Below are 14,075 nucleotides of genomic sequence, written 5' to 3' on the forward strand. Positions count from 1 at the left end.
AAAAGCTCAGAGCCACGAAAACCTGTTTTTAAATGTCTGGAATACTTCCATTACGGGCACAAGAAGCGGGGTTCCTGTCGTTGATGCCGCCTAACTCTTTAGATTAAATACTCTCCAACTTTGGGCCCCCCCATCTTGGGGAAACAATTTGGCTCGGTCCAACATGGCAGTCACTCTCGTAGTGTCTCGTTAAGCTCTACGTTAACAGCCTGAACCATTTGGGAACCTCAAAAGGGGGAGGCAGAAGTTCCTTTCTTGAAAGAAGAAAAGAAAAAGAAATGTGACCTATTAACCAATTCCAGAGAAAATGTAAAGTTCAGTAAAATTATTAGGTAGTGTTCTATTAACTTCTAAACGGAGAACTTACTAGGTCATAATCCTAACTCCCCCTCCGCGCCCGACACTTTAGACTGGTCTACTGACTAGGCAAAGAAACGGACCATTCCAAAGTGGAAAAGAAAGTCTGGGCAGGGCGGAGGAGCTGACCATCTCCATCCGGAGGATTCTGCTAACTTCGATGACGTAGTTGGATCGGTGGGGGTACTCTCATTCCTCTCTCTAACTCTCCCTGCCGCTGCCTTTATCCCTTGCTTTGTCCCCACAATCGGTGGTTTCTCCGGAATGGAACGGCCCACTAGAGACCTCCTCCCCTGGAGCCTGCCCACCTGGGGCTCCCGTGCTCGGGTGGGACCCTGACAGTGGTGCGGAGGCCGTGGGTCGAGTGGGGGGGAGGGAAACGGAGCTCTTTCAAAGGGTCTCGCGTGGCGTGGGAGGTTAGCCTGGAGGGGGATGTACGGCCTTGGGCAAGTCATTTACTCTCTTCCCATCGGCGCTCTAAGGGGGCGTGTCCTCTCCCGGAGTTTCCCATTCCCGCTGAAATCTCAGGTGTGGCAGCTCCTCCACCCAGGGGTCGGGGAGGGGCTTTTGGGGGGGACCTTGGACGCAAGTTTTACTGGTCGAAGAATGTGAGCTCCTTGAGGGCGGGGTCTGCTTTTTACCCCAGTGCCTGTGGTGGTGGTGGTGGTGGTGTAGGGTGTGTTCAGGAAGGACCAGTACTTTTGGTGATGGCTGCCAGCCCTTTTGGGGGGGGGGGGGGGGGGGGCGGGCCTCTTTCCACCTTCGGTGCTCACATGTTCCACCTAATTCTCACTGGTGGCTCCAAGAAGCAGCAGCATGCACAGCCCCCACACCCTGTAAACCCTTTAGGCCGATGGGCCAAACCAGGTTGAGGGTAACCAAGGGTCCTCAAATCCATTGGTGAGTTAGGGGATGCCTACCCCAAGCATGTGAAGACTTCCTCTGATGGAATGGGTGCATGACAACAATTTGTTCCAACAGCCATGAAGGCAGATGAAGCAGGCCTTGTGGAGCATCTAGAACTTGGTTGGACACTAAAGCCGCCACTGCATCCTGAGCCATTGCCAGCCGACTTGACTCTGTCCTGCCACTGGACTATGATGACTGGAGGAGAGAGTGAGGCTGACAACTTCGTGCAACTCTGCCTCCTTTAAATCCAATTTACACAGGAATCGAAAGATAAAAAAAAAAAAGATGGTAGTGGTATTGGTAGTAGCAGCAGCAGTAGTAATTCAAGTAACTTACCATGTGTGAGACTCTGTGCTTTCCACTTATCTCCTTTGATCCTAGTAATAATGATGGACAACATTTACATAGCCCCTCCTGGGTGCCAGGCACTGTGCTGAGTGCTTTACAGTTATCACATTTGATCTTCGTAATGGTAATAATAACTTTTATGGGGGGGGGGGCAGCTAGGAGGCACAGTGGATAGAGCTTTGAGTTTGGAATTGGGAAGACTCACCTTCCTGAGGTCAAATCTGGCCTCAGACAATGAGTACCTGTGTGACCCTGGGCAAATCATGAAGCCTGTTTGCCTCACCTGTAAAATGAGCTGGAGAAGGAAATGGCAAACCACTGCAATGTTTTTGCCAATAAAATCCGAAACGAAGTCTCACAGAGTTGGACATATCTGAACAACAACAGTTTCATTTGCTTTTCATAATAATTTTCTTAAACTAGCTAACATCTTGTATAGTGTCTGCTAAATGCTTTACAATTATTCTCATTTGATTCTCATCCCAGCTCTGGGAGGTAGGTGCTGTCATTATCCCCATTTCACAGATGAGGAATCTGAGGCATACAGCTTAAGGCCAGTCCAGTAAACATTGGTGCTTACTACCTATGTACCTATTAAGCACCTATGATGTGTACAGGCACTGTGCAAGTCTGGGGATGCAATTAATAAAAACAAAGACAGTCCCTGCCCTTAAGGACTTTATGGTCTAAAGGGAGAAACAGCACACAAAAGGAGGAAGGAAAAGGGGGGGAGGGCACCCTGAACTGAGGCATCTTGTTCTGTGGAGGGTAATGATCTGAGTCCAGTTTGAGCCCTCTATAAAGGAAGCCTTTGCTTCTTAAATACATTCTATTTAAACTAATAGAGAAATACTGTTTCAGAGCACTGTCAGTACACTGCTATTAGACCAAACGTATACTATATATATGAACTATATATAAGTGATTTTTATTAATGCTATAGTTTTTAATTAATGAATATTGTATTTTTTAAAGAGCTCCAGGATATGCATGTTCTTCCTCATAGAAGATGGACATAACTGATCTCTCAAAGATATCCTTAAGTGATTTTAAAATCTCATTTCCATAGAGTTCAAAAAATATATACTTATGTTACATAAAATCTGCTTTTCCTTTACCATTTCAGTAAAAGGCATTCAAGCTGTAAAAATATCAAAACCTTCATGAACTGATTATGATCAGATTAAGAAGTGTTGGTTTCAGCAATTTGTTTCTAGGTTTTGATGGGAGTACTTGGTTATTTCGTAACTGCTAGTTATAAACATTTCTAACTATAAGTGTAGAAAATCTTAAATATTAGCATACTTTAAAAACAAGTTTATATGAATGAAAGTGAGAAAGATCTGATTAAACACCTCACAAAGGATTATCTTTTTCTACAAAAACTTTTTCTTTATGCTGCTGATCCCCATTTTCCGCCCAGAGTATGGTTTCCTTTCAGAACAAATGCTTATACATAGTTTATTATCTTATCCAAATAGTCTCAAGAACCTCGATCTGGAACATTATCACAAGTGAGAAGCTAGCCTGTTAGGTTTATATTTATTATGATAACCATGCTTTCAGAAAGGAACCTTACAAACAGGCTTCATCTCTCTTTCTAAAACAATAAAAAATTTTAATTAAGAATAAAATAAAGGAAGACTTTGGGGGAGTTTGAACTCTCCCTCCAGTCCTCTAATTAGAGGGAGAAAGGGTTGAGGGAGGTGGTGACTATCCATTAATGCCTGAGGTAACAAGCATAGTGGTAAGTTAAGAAATGAGGAGGTTATCTAACTGGGGCATGCATCTGGTTCCTTGGGGTTGAAACCACGCCTAATACAAAGTGGAAAGATAAGAGGACTAAGTCAAGTGACTTGCCCCAGGTAATACAATAAGTGTCTGAGGTTGAAATTATAGTCAAGTCTTTACTGTACAGATCCCCAAAGTATCCTATGAGCCACTGTCTGCCTTCTCACTTTACTTGATTTTTTTTGTCATGAATCCCTTTGACAGACTGATAGAGTCTATGGACTCCTCAGAATGATATTTTTAAATAATTGAAGAAAAATTTCAGTTAGAGGTTGTCCTCCTGAAATGAATCCTTCCCCAGGTGCTGTGAGAAGACTAAAATCCAATTAAGTATTTTGGCTCCTGCAGAGCCCTTGGATTGAGCTAACTAGATGGCCCAAAACTGGACATGGAGTCAGAAAGACCTGAGTTAAAATCCAGTCTTAGAAACCTACTAGTTGTGTGACTCTGGGTAAGTCACTTAATCTCCGTTTAATTCAGTTTCCTCACCTGTAAAATTAGGGTTATAACAGTACCTACTTCACAGGAGTGTTAGATTAAATGAGATTAAGATTTGTAAAATGTGCCTGGCACATAAGAGATACTACATAAATGCCAGTTATTATTTGTTGTTATACCACTGGATAAAAAAAAAAAACCTTTTTTTTTTTTTATTCTGGGAATATACTTTTTCCTGGAAAAAGGAGGTTGGGTACAGTCCATGTTGACAAGTAGCTTCTATATTACCTTACATGGTGCTCAGTAAATGACTGACCCATTAAGGGTATTGACCCTAACATTCAAGTGAGAGATGCTCACTTCACAATCCATCCACCTGCCAAAAGTCTGAAAGACTCTTCTCTTTCTCCTTCCACTTTGCTGCTTTTGTATCTAGGCAATGAGGAAATGATGTCAGCAATGAGAGTCTTTAGTCTCCTGAGACAATAAGATTTATCTCAATACATTTTTAAGGAAAAACTAGTCTAAACTGCATAGGATTTTTCTCCTGTCACACAGGGGTGCTGCTAGAATCCTGAGGGAGAGATGTAGAAAGCTGCATTCTAGAAGATCTAGAGCTTATTTGTGATATGCTACTTCCCTTACAATACTTTCTGGTTAAGCTAAACTAACTGCTCTTGCTGTTTCTCATGCATGAGATTCCATCTTCTGTCTACACACCTTTGTTCACCATGTTCAGAACGTGTTCCCTCCTCACCTTCTCCTCTTAGACTCTCTAGCTTTTTTGAAAATTCAGCCTAAGTTATCCTTCTAGGGCAGCTAGGTGGTGCAGTGGCCTGCTTCTCTTCCTGAGTTTAAATCTGACCTCAGATACTTAGTAGCTGTGTGACCCTGGGCAAGTCACTTCACCCTGTTTCCCTGATTCCTCATCTGTAAAATGAGTTGGAGAAGGAAATGGAAAAACACTCCATTGTCTTTGCCAAGAAAATCCCGAAGAGGGTCATGAAGAATCAGACATGACTGAAAAGACTGAGCAACAAAAAACATCCATGTGAAACTTCCTAATCCTCCCAGCTGCTGGTGTCTTCCCTTCTTAAGGTCATCTTGTACTTATTTGATCTCTATTTTGTTAATATTTGTATTATATATTTATATATTCACATCGCCTCTCTCCCTTCTCCCCCCAGATGTAAGCACATAGAAGGCAAGAAGTGTTTCTGTTCTTGTATCCCCAACAGTCTCTTGTCCATAGTAGCTGCTTAAAAAATGCTCATTGTAAATTGGTCACTCAGCCAGCATTTATTAAGCATTTATGTTAAACATTTTCTCTCCCTGCCCTCAAGGAGCATTGTGATGGGTGACAACTTGTAATTATGTACGTACAAGATATATACAGTAGCTATGGAAGTTTATCTCAGAAGGCTTTGGAATGGGGAGGACTAAGAAAGGCCTCCTGCAAAAGCCAGGGTTTGATTCTAAGAGGTTGAGCGGAGGATTCTAGACATGGGAAACAGACGGGGCAAAAGTGTGGGGTGTAATGTGTGAAGAACGGCAGTTGGCCAACAGAGTTGACTCATAGCTATTAAAGCTTAAAACTGCACTAAATGTCTTGGAACACGCCCTTCAACTGTTGAATTCAGCATGTTCTGCTTGTTAGTGTTTCCCTCTAAACCTCCTTCTGTTCTCTACCATGCACTTTTTTCAATTTCAAATAATATTTTTCACAATTACATGTAAAAACAATTTTTAACATTCCTTTTTTCTAAATCTTGAATTCAAAATTTTCTTCCTCTCTTACCTTCCCCCTCTCTGACATGGTAAGCAATTTGATATAGTTTATACATGTGCAGTCATGCAAAACATTTCCATATTAGTCATGTTGTGAAAGAAGATACAGACCCAAAGGGAGAAAAAAAACCATGAAAAAGTAAAGTGTATATAGTATGTTTCAATCTGCATTCAGACCCCATCATTTCTTCCTTTGGATGTCTGTCATTCATTGGAGGGATGGGCACCAATAGGGGTTAGGTAACTTGCCCAGGGTCACACAGTATCTGAGACAGGATTTGAACTCGGATCCTCCTGACTTCAGCGCCACTGCACTATCCATCGTACCACATAGCGCCCTCTACCATGCATTTTAAAAAATGCATCATCAATGATCTTTCTTTGCTTTTTTCTTTTTGCATCAATGACCAATTAATTCTCTGCCCTCCAAGAAAAATAAATCTTTCCTGTGACACATTAACATTAATGTAAAATACTAATAACTAACATAGTCTGTGCCAGGCACTGTGCTAAGCACTTTAGAATTTTTATCTCATTTGATCCTCACAACAACCCTGAAATGTAGGGGCTATTATACCCATTTTACAGCTAAGGAAACTGAGGCAAACAGTGTTGATTTGCTGAGCATCACATAGTATCTAAAGTGGGAATTTGAACTGAAGTCTTCCTGACTCCAGGCTGAAGGCTTCGTCTGCTTCACACCAGCTGCATGTCTTGTTCTGTACCTGTAGTTCCTCATCTTTCTGTTATCCTTGGTAATGTATAATCAAGTCTGGTCACCTGCAAGTTTCTTTTTTTTTAAATACATGTTTATTTATATCTTTTGTTATTATAGCACCCCAAATTCCCCCTGTTTAGAAGAGTTTCTTAATTAGCCTCTCCTTGCCTCCACTCTTCCCCTCCAAATCATCTTCCACAATCTGTCAATCGGATATTTCTAAAGTACAGGTCTGACTGTACACTTCACACAAATACACAAGGAGAGTAGGCACAAATTTGTAGTTCAAAGGTGCAGTGCACATACAAAGAACATATAAGACAAGGGAGTGACATAACTCCTGGTTACTGGAAGTATTTCTGTCCTTTTGTAGAGTACTCAGGAGGCTCACTTTAGGTTTAGCTTTCCACTAGACTCCAAGGGTCAGTTTGTCCATGAGAGACTATGATTCCTAAAACCGCCTTCCCTCAGGGTAACTAATGCTCCACATTGGATGTGTTGTGCCCTACTGATCCATTCTCCCAGTTCCCAGCTGGCTTTACTAATCCAGTCTTTTCATTTGAGGGCAGAGGGTGTGAGAGAGGGCAGAGGAGAAGACAACTCTAGAGAAATATGGCCAGCCAAGTTAGCCTTAGTGAAGCAGCAAGGCCCACTGAGGGAGAGAAAGGGGGCAATGCATACCAGGCAAGTCAAACCACCATCATCACCCACTACCTTGACCACTGTCTTCTCTCAGACCCCAATGGACACAGCACAGGAGCCTGAACTCCAAACCCTTTGGAAAAGCAGTATTCCTAGATCTGACTAGATCAGTCCCCACAGTCATCATTGAGGGAAGAAATTATGAAGAAGGGCCCCGACTTCCTCATTACTACTAGCAGCAACTGCTGACCAACCAAAAAATAGGCACAGGAACACTGAGAGTGGCAGCAAACCCTAGACTTTCCTCATGGACATCCTCTAGGGAGACAATGCCTGTGGGAGAAGCCAACCCTTTGTAACAACTGCCAATCACATGCCACCCACAGGGCAAGCAGGCCAACCTAACCAAAGCAGCAAGGATTCCCAAGGGAGAGATGGGGGTAGGGGGACAAAGCAAGTCAAACCAACACCAGCACCTTGACCACCATCTCCTTTCAGATGCTGATGGAAACATGAACGTAGGAGCCTTGGGAACAGCAGTGCTTCCAGCCCAGTGCCCTCAGCCATCATCCTGGGAAGCAGCCCACCTGGAAAGGCAGCCTGGCACTTACTCTTGCAGGTGTTACAGCCACTAAAGACCCAGAAAAGAAAGTTCTTTTTTTTTTTTTTTTAAATATTGCATAGTTTCTTTATTGAGTTGGAGAATTTTTCATTAACTTTCTTTTCAAATATTTATTTACATTTATAAACATTCTCTCTGTCGCTCTTCCACTCTTCCCAAATGGACAATTAACAGGAAAGAAAAATACCCTTATGATAAAAATACAAAAGTTCTGTTAAACAGATTTCCACCTTGGCTGTATCCAAAAGTGCAGGTCTCATTCTGCATTTTAAGTCCATCACCTGTCTGGCAGGAGATGAGTGACCTGTGTCATCTTCAGTCCTCTATGATTACACTGATCAGATGTCCAAAATTTTTTTGTCTTCATAATGTGGTTTTCATTATACAAATTGTTCTCTTAGCTCTGCTTACTCTCCTCTGCCTCACTTCATAGAGGTTTTCCCAGTTTCCTACAAAACATTGTCATTTTTGTGGCATTTGCATTTCACTGCCTTTATATAATATAATTGGTCTAGCAATTCCCTGAATAGGTGGGTACCTCTACTGCTTCCAATTCTTTGCCACAACATAAAGAGCTGCAATGCACGTTTTTGTACAAATTCATTCTTTTCTTCTTCCTTTGATCTCTTTGGGATAGAGGCTTACCATTTTCAATCATGCACTCCCACCCACACCACACCCCTTCCCCTTCTGTGAGCTTTTTAGGTATTTTTTTCTTTTATTTCTTGAAATGGGGATAACTTTGGATTTAAATTTTTTTTTAATGGTTTACAATTGCTTCCATAAAATTAAGATTTTTATCCCCCCCACACCTACCCCCCACTACCCCCCTCCCTCCCCACGACCGCATACAATTCTGTATAGGTTCTACATATACTTTCCTATTGAGTACATTTTCACTATAGTCATGCTATGTAGTCGAACTAAAATAAATGGAAGAAATCATATAACAAATCAAAACATGATACACAAAAACATGCATACACACAAACATGATCTGCTACATTTTGTGAGTGACTTCCATATTTCTTTCTCTGAGTGTGGAAGGCATTTTGCCTTGAGAACCACCTTTGGGATTTTTTTTTTATAAGAAGTTTTTGCGTTATTACAAAAATCCAAGTCTACCAGAAAAAACTCTCGCACACTGTGGTCGTTGCTGTGCACAAAGTTCTCCTGGTTCTGCTCCTTTCACTCAGCATCAGATCATATAAGTCCTTCCAGGCCTCTCTGAAGTCTTCTTGTTCATCATTTCTTATGGCACAATAGTGGAAAAGAAAGTTCTTGCCACCAAAGTCCTTGGCACTGTGAAACAGTTCAACATCAAAAATTGATGGGATTTTTTCAGTGGAAATGACATTAAAGAAGAGGCAACACCATCTGCCTTCCTGCTGTACTTTAAGGACCATGAGACTTCTCCCTCTGAGTTCATTTCAAATCTTACATGTGTGTTGACTTTCCCTGTTAGAATGGGAGCACCTTGAAATCAATAACTGTCTAACTTTTCCTTTTGGCTGTTATCAATTGATTCCTAGCCCATTCTCTTTCCTTCACCAGTGAATTTATTGCCTGGCTTTTAACCTTTTTCTCCTCCCCATCTCCTGCTATCTTACGAGGGCCTTCAACATAGCCTCCAAATATTCCTTCAAACATGCTAACTTCCCAGTTCCTCAACTTCTCCATTCCACCTTAGCTATACACTAGGATGGTCATCTTGCCCTCACTCACAGTATTCAACTTAATTTGTTCATGAATTCTGAAATACTTCTTTCTATCTGTTCATAATCTTTGATCATTTTACCTTTCTTTGCCCTAGGCTTTAAAACCACAATCATGCTCTTTGTTCTTTGATCCCCATTCCTTCCACTCTTCTGGTTTTTTCCCAGCAGATCACCCCTATATTGGCTCCACTCTCCTTCCTTCCCTATCTTGACCCTTTAGTGAACCAACTCAACCCTACACTAGGGATTCTGTGGAGCTAAAATTAGCAAGTGAATTCCAGGCATGTGGTACCATCTTTGCAAAGGGAAAGAGGCAGGAGATAAAAGGTCCAAGAAGTAACTTGTAAAAAATTTGGAATGAATTAATGAAGCATGTATTAAGCACTTACTATATGCAAAACTCTGTGATAAATGCTGTCTCAGACAGGATTTAAATTCTCTCTGTGCCCATGGGAATTCACTTAAGCTCTTTAAGACTCAGATCCTCAGGAAGATGTAAAGAAAATGGTTTGCAAACCTTATAATGCTACAAGTTTTCCCTTATTATTTTTAAGCTCTGATAAAGCTCAATCTGTCTTTTCCAAACTTTGGGGTCTTCCCCTCATCCATGCCCCATCTGGCATTGCACTGTATGACCTCTAGGTTCTTCATAAAAATTTATTGAAATGAGAACCATTCAACAGATCTGCATTCTGCCTGAAGTCTTACTGGAGTGTTAGGAGATTGATTCTTAGGGTTGGTTAGCTAAATTATTTGAAAGGAAAAATGAGAAATTCAACATGCTATATGGACGCAGAAGAAGCTTGAGAATGCTAATGCCTCTAACAGTTGATTACATATTTAGCCAGCCAGGTGGTACAGTAGAGACCTGAATTCAAATGTAGCCTCAGATACTTCCTAGCTCTCTGACCTGCGCAAGTCATGTAACTTCTATCTGCCTCAGTTTCTTTAATTGTAAAATTAGGGTCATAATAGCACGTCCCACACAGATTTGTGAGGATTAAATGAGATCTGTAGAAGTACCTAGCATTGTGTCTGGCACGTTTTGCTGTTGCTCTTTTTCAGTCATTTTTGTCATGTCCAATTCTTTGTGACCACATTGGGGGTTTTCTTGGCAGAGACACTGGAGTGGTTTGCCATTTTTTTTCTCCAGCTCATTTTACAGATGAGGAAACTGAGGCAAACAGGTGAAGTGACTTGCCCAGGGTCACACAGCTAGCAATTGTCTGAGGTCAGATTTGAACTCAGGAAGCTTTGTCTTCCTGCTTCTAGGCCCAGGGTTCTATCCATGGTTCCATCTAGCTGCCACCTGGCACATCTAGTAGGTGCTTAATAAATGCTTTTTCACTTCCTCTTCCCTTGTTCAGGAAAATTGAGTATTATATACTTGCCTGTCTTTCCCTAACTAGTCATAAGATGTCACTCTAGCTCTACCCTATTAAGAGTTTTCCAATAACTTTTTTAAAAGAAAAACTTTTTTTTTGGCAATTCTTACAGTAAAAACATATTCAGGAAGTCTAGAAAGCAAAATCTGCTAACAGTTTCACGGTAAGTTCACTGGGACAGTTTCCATAGAGAGGTCAACTTCACGTATGCTATAGCCTCTAAAGGACAAAGTAATGAAGAGAGAACAAAATATAGAATTGTCAGGTTAAAAAAAAAAAGGCAAACCACTTGTCAATGATTATCCTTTTACTCTCTCACTTTTGACAGGTTATTTTACTTTCCATTACTCCTCCGACCTCTTACCTAGAACTCTCAGCTGATCAACAGGAGTTCTTCCACCAACTAGATACCCAGTTTCCTCAAGCCTGTGCAGAGACGAATAACTCAAAAAGAATTTTCAGGGATTTGGAACGTCTGGGTAAAACTGCAGCCTGGGATTAGCCATGAAGTTGTCACTTAGAGGCTAGGGGGGGGTCACAGCAGCCTTTGAAGGGATCTGTTGATGGAGGTAGGAGATCTGAGGTGTGAACATAAGTCTAGGGGCGAATCTGTTCAATCAGTTAATGGGCTTAATAAATGCTAATACAAGTTCTGTATTACTGTGCCCTGGGGGTTTTATTTTTATTTTTTTGTGGTTTGGAGTAGGGAACAAACTTGTGATTTCATAGGGAACTTCAAATCAGGAAATTCCCTCTAACAATGCTGATCTGTATCTGCTGTGCCATTGATTGTCTTAGAAAGTTGCCAAAAACTTTGAGAGGTTAAGTGACTTGTTTAGGGTTACATAGCCAAAGTGTGTAAGAGGTGGGCTTTAGTCTGGACCTTTTGTACTCCAAGGCCTAGTTAGTGTATCTACTATACCAAGCAACTTCTTGTGGGGATACAACATTGGGGATACAAATTTAAAAATAAAAAGAGAGATAGACCTTGGCCATGAGGAGCTTATGTTTAAAAGAGTGATATTACATCCTAGAAATATTTTGTATCAAAGCAGGGACATCAGAGAAAGAAAAAAGATAGCAATAGGAAGAGGATGGGTGAAGACTTGTAGATACACATCCGAGTAAAGGGAAACTACTTAAGGGTCTTAGAAAGAGGAACTAAAGCTGGAAGGAGGAAGCACAGGAAAATGACAGATCTTCTAGTCTAGGGGAAAGGAAGAGAGGGGGACATAAATAAAGCATTCAAGTGTTTACCTTGTGCCACAAACTAGGGAAGGGGAAGAGAGAGTGGAGCATGAGTCAATGAATGAATGAGCATTTATGAAACATATGCTATGTTCCAGACACCAGAGAGGGCGAGGTATGAATGAATCAATGAAAAAGCATTTCTTAATAAATGTCCCAGGGAAATTGAGGGGATGCCCATCAATCGGGGGATGACTGAACAAATTGTATTATATGTGATGTGTAATTGTGATGGAATACTATTGTATAATATGAAATGATAAGCAGGATGCTCTAAGAAAACTCTTGAAAGACTTACATGAATTGATGCAAAGTGAAATGAGCAGAACCAAGTGAATTTCACAGACAGGAAGAGCAATGGTAATTGTGAATGACTTAGCTATCCTCTGCTACACAATGAACCAAGATAATTCCCAAGAATTTATGATGAAAAATGCTGTCCATTTCTAGAGAAAGAACTGATAGAGTCTGAGAGCAGTTTAAAACATAATTTTTCCTTACTTTCTTTTTTTCTCTTTTTGGTTTTCTTTCTCAATATGACTAATAAAGAAATGTTTTGCATGACTGCACATGTATAACATCTATCAAGTTGCTTGTCTTCGTATTGAGGGGGGGAGAGGAGGGAAAGAGAATTTGGAATTCAATTTTTTTAAAAAAAACAAATGTTAAAAATTGCTTTCACATGTAATTGGGGAAAAATAGAATAATGAGTGTATTAAAAAAAAAATTCCAGGAAAAGAAGGTAAGGAATTGCAAAAGAGAAAATAGGAAAGGGGGGAGGAGAGAGATGAAGTGGAAAGAGGGGAAAGGGAGGAGAATGAGGAGAAAGGAGAAGAAAAGGAAGAGGAAGGAAGGAGAGAAGCAGGGAGAGAGGAGAGAGAAAGGGAAAGGGAGAGAGAAAAAGGAGATGAGGAAGTGAAGAGGTGGAATGGGAAAAGGGAAGTTGAGAGGAGTGAGGTGGGAGAAGGGGAATTGAAAAGAAGGAGGGGAAGAGGACGGTAAAGGAGAAGAGAAAGGGGAGGAGTAGAGAGGGAAGAGCCAAAAAGGAGAAGGGGAGAAGAAGGCAGGAGGGTAAAAATGGAAAAGGCGACAGAAGAGAAAGAGGGAAGGGAGGAGGAGGAGAGAGGGGTAAAAGAGAAAGAGGGAACAAGATGGAAAAGAGGAGGGGAGGAAGGTGAGAGAGGAGGGTACAAGAGAAAGAAGGGAGGAGGAGGTTAAAGGAGAGGAGAAAGGGGAGAACAGGAAAGGTGGGGAGGAGGACAAGAGGGGCAGGAGGAGAGGAGGAGGAGGAGCAGAGGGGGAGGAAGGAAAGAGAAGAGGAAGGAGGAGGGGTAAAGAGGAGGGTAGGAGAGAAATGGATGGTGGAAGAGGAGGAGGAGGAGGTTAAAGAAGAGGAGGAGGTTAAAGGAGAGGAGAAAGGGGAGAACAGGAGAGGTGAGGAGGAGGACAAGAGGGGCAGGAGGAGAGAGAGGAGGAGCAGGAGAGGAGGGGAGGAAGGTGAGAGAGGAGGGTACAAGAGAAAGGAGGGAGGAGGAGGTTAAAGGAGAGGAGAAAGGGGAGAACAGGAGAGGTGAGGAGGAGGACAAGAGGGGCAGGAGGAGAGAGAGGAGGAGCAGGAGAGGAGGGGCAGGGGGAGAGAGAGGAGGAGCAGGAGAGGAGGGGAGGAAGGTGAGAGAGGAGGGTACAAGAGGAAGGAGGGAGGAGGAGCAGGGGAGGAGGGGCAGGAGGAGGGTAGGAGAGAGGAGGACGGTGGCAGAGCAGGAGGCGGAGCAGGGGGCATGAGGCGGCGGCGGCGGCGGCGGAGCCGCGGGACCCTCTGCGCCCAGCAGGGGGCGGAGCGAGCCCGCGTCCCGGAGCTGGAGGTCGGCCCCAGCGCTGCCTCCTCAGTCCCCAGGCCGGGCCTCGGGGGAGGTCGGGGTGAGGGGGTCCCGGCCCGGCTTCGGAGGAGGAAGTCACGTGGGGCCGGGCTCACATGACCGGCCGCGAGATGGACCGGCCGCTTCCCGCTGAGGCGGCGGCTGCGGACCTCGGCCCGGCAGGTAGGAGGGCAGGAGGGGGGCCGGGGACAGGGGCCGGAGGCCGGAGACCCGGGGCTCTCCCAGCCGCGGTCC

At 42.9% G+C, this 14,075-nt stretch overlaps 1 protein-coding gene and 1 long non-coding RNA gene across 5 annotated transcripts in view; both read left to right on the plus strand.

Annotated features, from left to right (window-relative positions):
* Positions 1-28: 28 nt before the first annotated feature.
* Positions 29-12,548, plus strand: LOC140497132 (uncharacterized). 2 transcript variants are annotated; one of them, XR_011964541.1, is made up of 3 exons: positions 29-540; positions 1,339-6,386; positions 7,490-12,548. It is a non-coding gene; the product is annotated as an uncharacterized lncRNA (long non-coding RNA). The 2 variants fall into 2 exon arrangements; XR_011964542.1 differs by having other exon boundaries at positions 407-540; positions 1,339-1,738.
* A 1,294-nt stretch (positions 12,549-13,842) lies between these two features.
* SNX8 (sorting nexin 8) overlaps positions 13,843-14,075 on the plus strand; it is a 50,962-nt gene continuing 50,729 nt past the window's right edge. For 2 of the 3 annotated variants that reach the window (XM_072597713.1, XM_072597716.1), the window contains exon 1: positions 13,844-14,003. In XM_072597713.1, coding sequence (XP_072453814.1) covers positions 13,937-14,003 — 67 coding nt within the window. In that variant the 5' untranslated portion in view covers positions 13,844-13,936. Of the gene's footprint in view, positions 14,004-14,075 lie in introns of all 3 variants that reach the window. The other variant, XM_072597715.1, reaches the window with a different exon arrangement.

Source organism: Notamacropus eugenii, chromosome 3 (assembly GCF_028372415.1).
Source record: "Notamacropus eugenii isolate mMacEug1 chromosome 3, mMacEug1.pri_v2, whole genome shotgun sequence".
In the NCBI taxonomy this organism is placed as follows: Eukaryota; Metazoa; Chordata; class Mammalia; order Diprotodontia; family Macropodidae; genus Notamacropus; species Notamacropus eugenii.